Source organism: Narcine bancroftii, chromosome 13, assembly GCF_036971445.1.
Source record: "Narcine bancroftii isolate sNarBan1 chromosome 13, sNarBan1.hap1, whole genome shotgun sequence".
Taxonomy (NCBI): Eukaryota; Metazoa; Chordata; class Chondrichthyes; order Torpediniformes; family Narcinidae; genus Narcine; species Narcine bancroftii.
Window position 1 is genome coordinate 60,372,886 of NC_091481.1, and position 7,234 is coordinate 60,380,119.

Consider the following 7,234-nt stretch of genomic DNA (forward strand, 5'->3'; position numbering starts at 1 on the left):
AGCACATTACAAAGTATAGCCGCTGGCGAACTTTCTTTGTGAATGCATCAACATGGAGGCTCCAGGACAGATCCTTGGAAATGTTAATACCCAGGAATTTGAAGTTCTTGTCCCTCTCCACCACTGAGCCCTCAATAATGACTGGGTCATGTCCTCCTGACTTCATCTCCTTGGTTGTAATAATGTTGAATGAAAGATTGTTGACGCGATACCACTCAATGAGCTGATATAGCTCCCTCCTGTAACTTCCTCATTGCCATTTATGATTCTGTCGTGTCATCAACATAAAAAGCATGGGTATGTAATGAGTAAAGCAGTGTGCTAAGCATGTATCCTTGGGGTGCACGTGCTGATAATCAGTGAGGAGGAGACATTGTTCTCAATTTGTACTGACCAGTCTTCTGATAAGGAAGTCAAGGATCCAGTTGCCGGGGGGTGGGTGGTAGGGTTCAGAGGCCCAGAGTTTGTAACTTCTTGACCTGCACTGAAGGAATAATGGTAATGAAGGCTGAGCTGTCGTCGATGAAGAGCAGGCGTACATATGAGTTTGCTGTTTTCGAGGTGATCCAGAGCGGAGTTTAAATGGGTGACCACTGGGAGATCCACGCTACAGCAGCGGACAGAGCCAAGGTGTTCAACAAAGCATGAAGGGAGAGATATTTCTCTTTGTTCACTCAAGATGCCAGCAGACTATTTTCTGTTCAATTGAGTCGGATGGAGGATTCAATATCCAAAAGACATCAGTGATATTGCAATATCACTGACACGTTAGTTACTGTTACATAGAGGATGTTTCACTTGGCCAAAGTCTAGGAATTTAGGTTACCATATCAAATTAAGGAATAGATCATTGAGGACTGAAATGAGCAGACCTTCTCAGTGAGTGAGGTGGAGAAAGTTTGAATTAACTGATCGGGGGATATGGTGATACAGCAGAGTATTGTTGAGGTAATGAACAGCACAACAGGCCATTCTGCCTTCTCAAATTCCTTATTCTGCCACATCAAACTGGCAAATCTCCTTGGGCAGCAGGTCCATCCCCGGCCCATCCCTCGCCTCCCAGTGCGCGCCCCCGGCCCATCCCTCACCCCAGTGCGCGCCCCGGCCCATCCCTCGCCCCCGGCCCCTCCTCCAGTGCACGCCCCCGACACCCCCTCTCCCATGCGCGCCCCCGACACCCCCTCTCCCATGCGCGCCCCCGACACCCCCTCTCCCATGCGCGCCCCCGGCACCCCCTCTCCCATGCGCGCCCCCGGCACGCCCCTCCCCGCCGGTGCGCGCCCTCACCGTGCACCTCCTTGGCCAGCGGCCCGCCCCGCCGGTGCACCTTGAGCCGCAGCTTCAGGCGGCGGACGCTCGCCTTCCCGCTCAGCTCCTGCCGCTGCCACAGCAGCTGGAGGCCGGCCTCAGCCGGGGACCGTCCGCCGCACTGCTGCGGCTCCTGCAGCAGCGCCGCTGACACCGCGAACTCGCCCTCCGAGCTCGGCTGCTCTGACCCCGCGTCGTCGGCCGCAGCCGCCATTGACGCCGTTCACACCTCGGCCCACTCCGTCAGTCAAAGCCACAGCCCACCTGATTGACCTGCTTGCGAACCAATCAAAACCGACGTTGGCGGTCTCCCCCCTGTCACTTCTATCCAATTACAGAGCGACCTGCAGTGTGGGGGTGGGCGGGATGGAACGTGGTCCCTCGGCAGATTTAGGGAGTCCGTCACGATGCCTGATGAAAGGAATTTCCTTGGATTATTGTTACATTAGATTAGTCTCATTAAGATCCAGACAACTTCAGAGAACCAGTATTGAGCTGAAAAGTTAGTTCTCCCCACAAATAGTGAATATTTCCAGAAATCTTTTCACTTAAGATAAAATTTCAGCAGTTCTGCTTCACAAATTTCCTACATTTGTTATTTTGCTCTCTCCTCGTTTGTTCCTTTTCTCCAATTTATTTCCAAATCCATAATGTGGGGTGAACTGTCCTCTCTCTACTGGCAATACCAACTGCAGTGCCTTTCAGGTTTATTGTCAAATACTTCGCATACAACCCTGAGATTATTTTTCCAGCAGGTGAGGAAGAATGACCACCGGTGCAAAAAAAAACTGGACTCAATCCACAAATGAAAGAAATGTGAAGATTCTCTGCAATACAAAAAGAAAGAAACCAATAAAGCACAAAACTAAGTTTCTCGTTGAGGAGTCTGATGGTGGAGGGGTGCGAGTCTTGCGGTACCCATACCTCTTTCCTGATGGCAGCAGCGAGAACAGAGCGTGTGCTGGGTGGTGTGGATCCTCAATGATCGCTGCTGCTCTCTGCGTTCTCTGTAGGTGTTCTCTTTTTTTTTAATTTTTTTTATTTTTCACACTATAGATCACATTCAAGATATACACATTTCTCCTTTCAAATATATGCAATGTCGTTTTCTCCCCCCCCTCCCTCCTCCCCTCCCCCCCACCTCCCCCTCCATCCATTCAAAACTGAGTCCAAGATACATCAAACCCATCAATCAATGTTGTCACTCAACATTAACGAACAAAAACTTCCACTGAGTCAATTCTTTCCATTCTCTTTTCCTTTTGTCATTTTAGGTGATAGATGTCCCGGTAGGTTTTCTCTATTATATTCCATGTACGGCTCCCATATTTGTTCAAATAATGTTATATTATTTCTTAAACTATATGTTATTTTTTCTAATGGAATACATTTATTCATTTCTATATACCATTGCTGTATTTTCAAATTATCTTCTAATTTCCAGTTTGACATAATACATTTTTTTGCTACAGCTAGGGCTATCTTAACAAATCTTTTTTGTACACCCTCCAAATCAAGTCCAAATTCTTTATTTTTTATGTTACTTAGGAGGAAGATCTCTGGGTTTTTTGGTATATTGCTTTCTGTAATTTTATTTAATATCTGGTTTAGATCTTCCCAAAATTTTTTCACCTTTTCACAAGTCCAGATTGCATGAATTGTTGTTCCTATTTCTTTTTTACAACGAAAACATCTGTCAGATACTGTTGGATCCCATTTATTTAACTTTTGAGGAGTGATATATAACCTATGTATCCAATTATATTGTATCATACGTAATCTCGTATTTATTGTATTTCTCATAGTTCCTAAACATAACCTCTCCCATGTTTCCTTTTTTATCTTTATGTTTAGATCTTGTTCCCACTTTTGTTTAGTTTCTCTGTAGGTGTTCTCAATGTTGGGGAAGGAATTGCCTGCGATGTCCTGGGCTGTGTCCACTACCTTCTGCAGGGCTTTTCTCTCAGGTACCACACATCTGTAGAAATATGCCAGGAATTCCAATGTCATAACAAACCTCTGTAAACTCCTGATTTTTTAACCAAAAATAAACAATTCACAATGATTTATTTACAAAGACAAAACCATTGAAATTCTCTTCTCAGAGTGTTGTATCCATAAATTTCCATCACTGTTTCTATTTAGCAGCATTGGTATCACTATGGCACCTTGTCATTACCTCCCCACTCTGTTGTTTGAGGGGCTACAGAATAATTCTAGATCAGCCATTCTCAACTGTTTTTTTTTTCTGCTATGGTCCTCCTAGGACTCTGCTTAAACTTTTAAATTTAGATTATATAGCATGGTAACAGACCCTTTCGGCCCATGAGCCAATGCTGCCCAGGTACACACAATTAACTCAGTATATTTTGAACAGTGAGAGGAAACTGGAACACCCGGAAGAAACCCACGCAGACTCAGGGAGAACGTACAAACCCCTTACAAACAGAGCAGGATTTGAAACCAGGTTGCTAGCACTGTAGCAGTGTTGAGATAACTGTTACACTAACCAAGCTACTTTTTAAGGGCCCCTTCATTGTGAACTGATCAAATTTTGGTTTATTCTGTACTTCTCTCCTACCGACTACATAAATTTTAAAAAAAATATTTGTTGTTTGAGGTGAAAGGAAAACAAGGCTTTTATTTAAATGTCCATGGCCCTCTGAGAATAGCTGCTCTAAACAGAGATCCTTCCCCACAGCCCTCATGCATCAGCTGCGCAAAACTTCAGCACATACTCTTGAAACCCAGAATGTGCCAGTCGGCTGCACTCCGTCAATGCATCTCCATGTGCTGAAAGACCAACAGGTTTAGGGCAGACTCATGACAACCAAAGGGCTCTGACCCGAAAGGTTATTGACCAGTTCTCCATGTGGTAGCAAATACCAGAGGACATCTGTACAAGCTGAGAGGAGGAACGTTTAGGGGAGATGTCATGGGTACGTTTTCTACATAGAGAGTAGTGGGTGCCTGGAATGCATTGCAAGATGTGGTGGTGGAGGCTGATACAGTAGGTATATTTAAAAGTCTCTTAGACAGGCGCATGGATGAAATAAAAATAGAGAGTTATGGGTGAACAGTGGTTTTCAATTTTTTTTCCACTCATATACCCCCTTAAGTAATCCCTATACCATTCGTACTCTGTGATTAGTTAGAGATTACTTAAGGGGGTATGTGGGTGGGGGGGAAAAGTTGAGAACCACTGCTCTAGACCAATTGTTACTGAAATATTTTGCTTGAGAAAAATTGTCATTGGCTCATTTCCTGTAGTTATGAAATCATGCACATAACGAGTCAATGAGGCACGATTAAAACTGTGGTTTTCAAACTTTTTCTTTATACCCACATACTCCCTTAAGTAATCTCTAACTAATCACAGAGCACCAATGGCATAGAGATTACTTAAGGCGGTATGTGAGTGGAAAGAAAAAGTTTGAACTGTTGGACTGGTTTGGACTGTTGAGTAGGTTTATACAGGTTGGAATAACATTGAGGGCCAAAAGGCCTATACAGTGCTGTAATGTTCTATGCTCCATGGATGCTGCCTGACCTGGTGAGTCCCTGATTTTACTGTCTTTGTGTTTCATTATTCCCCTTTGGCCTGCTGATATCTCTCATTTAAAATTTGCTTGATTTCCAAGTCAATGATCTTAATTGTTAAATCTATTTATTTATTAATATATATGAGTACCTGTCCTGACTATGTATTGTCTGTCTGTATCTGTGATTATATCACTGCATTTTTTGCATCGATGACTGGAGTATGCTGTTTCATGCTGGAACATCAGAACCATGCTAGATAAGACTGACAGCCATCGACCTGAACGTCGGTCTGCCCTCATTGCACATGAACTCCTCAGACTTGACATCGACATAGCCGCTCTCAGTGAAGTCCGCCTGGCAGATGTAGGCAGCTTCCAAGAACGCGGCGCGGGCTACACACTCTACTGGTCTGGCAAGCCTTCGGATGAACGACGCCTATCTGGTGTAGGCTTCATGGTCAAGAGCTTCATTGCCTCCAAACTCGAAAACCTTCCGACAGGCCTCTCGGACCGAATCATGTCCATGCGACTCCCACTTCAAAACAAGCGTCACATCACCCTCATCAGTGTCTATGCTCCAACCCTCCAGGCGGAACCAGCAGAAAAGAACAAGTTCTACACCGACCTGCGCAACCTCATCCAACGTACCCCTACAGCCGACAAGGTTGTCATCCTGGGCGACTTCAACGCTCGTGTCGGCAAAGACTCAGAAACCTGGCCAGGAATCCTGGGCAAGCATGGCGTCGGCAAGTGCAACGACAATGGGCGCCTCCTGTTGGAGCTCTGCGCAGAACAGCGGCTTGTCATTACAAACACCCTTTTTCAGCAGAGGGACAGCCTTAAGACCACCTGGATGCATCCCCGATCCAAACACTGGCACCTCCTGGACTACATCCTGGTGCGAGAAAGTGACAAACAAGATGTGCTCCACACCAGGGTCATGCCTAGCGCGGAATGCCACACTGACCACCGGCTGGTTCGCTGCAAGCTCAACCTTCACTTCAAGCCAAAGCCCAGGAACAATAAAGCCCCCAGAAAGAGGTTCAATGTTGGAAAACTGCAGTCAGACGAAGCGAGAGGAAACTTCCAGGCAAACCTCAAAGCAAAGCTCGACGTTGCAACCCGCCTCACGGACCCGTCCCCTGAAACCTTCTGGGATCAGTTGAAGACTACCATACTGCAATCCACTGAAGAGGTACTGGGCTTCTCCTCCAGGAAAAACAAGGACTGGTTTGACGAAAACAGCCAGGAAATCCAGGAGCTGCTGGCAAAGAAGCGAGCTGCCCACCAGGCTCACCTTACAAAGCCGTCCTGTCCAGAGAAGAAACAAGCCTTCCGTCGCGCATGCAGCCATCTTCAGCGCAAACTCCGGGAGATCCAAAATGAGTGGTGGACTAGCCTCGCCAAACGAACACAGCTCAGCGCGGACATTGGCGACTTCAGGGGTTTCTACGAGGCTCTAAAGGCTGTGTACGGCCCCTCACCCCAAGTCCAAAGCCCGCTGCGCAGCTCAGACGGCAAAGTCCTCCTCAGCGACAAGATCTCCATCCTCAACCGATGGTCAGAACACTTCCAATCTCTTTTCAGTACCAACCGCTCAGTCCAAGATTCCGCCCTGCTCCAGCTCCCTCAACAGCCCCTAAGGCTAGAGCTGGATGAGGTTCCCACCCTGGATGAGACATATAAGGCAATCGAACAACTGAAAAGTGGCAAAGCAGCAGGTATGGATGGAATCCCCCCAGAAGTCTGGAAGGCTGGCGGCAAAACTCTGCATGCCAAACTGCATGAGTTTTTCAAGCTTTGTTGGGACCAAGGTAAACTGCCTCAGGATCTTCGTGATGCCACCATCATCACCCTGTACAAAAACAAAGGCGAGAAATCAGACTGCTCAAACTACAGGGGAATCACGTTGCTCTCCATTGCTTGTGCAATCAGATGACAGTACACTTGACTTGACTTAATATGTTGGACACAAAATTTTTTTTTAAATTGCTGGAATTAGCATCTGTGAAAGGAGCAAGAGTAAATGTTTCAGGTCAAAGAAATTCCGATAGTGGTTCTTCAACCTGAAATGCTAACTCCGTTTCTCTTTCCACACACGCAGCCTGATCTGCCAAGTATTTCTTTTTTAGCATTTTATAGTTTTTATTTTGCAAATAAAGACCATGAAAATTGTCAACCCGCACAATTTACTCCAGCGAAGCAGATAGTCTGGGCCATTTTATAGTGATTATGGACAAAGAAACAATGTTAAGGTGGATTTTAAAGTGCTTTTCAAACAGACTGCAGAAGTATGGAATTGGAGGAAAGTATAATCTTTAAAAAAAACATATTCCCAGTAAGATTTGGTCCCATTGAACCTTGATGAGATGGGGTTTTTTTGC

The 7,234-nt window shown here is 45.8% G+C and overlaps 1 protein-coding gene across 9 annotated transcripts in view; it reads right to left on the bottom strand.

The window, feature by feature from the left end:
• The window catches only part of ankrd54 (ankyrin repeat domain 54), an 86,476-nt gene extending 84,907 nt beyond the window's left edge, over positions 1-1,569 (bottom strand). For 8 of the 9 annotated variants that reach the window (XM_069909814.1, XM_069909809.1, XM_069909811.1 and 5 more), the window contains exon 1: positions 1,288-1,569. In XM_069909814.1, coding sequence (XP_069765915.1) covers positions 1,288-1,522 — 235 coding nt within the window. In that variant the 5' untranslated portion in view covers positions 1,523-1,569. The remainder of the gene's footprint in view (positions 1-1,287) is intronic. The other variant, XM_069909817.1, reaches the window with a different exon arrangement.
• Between the last annotated feature and the right edge of the window lie 5,665 nt (positions 1,570-7,234).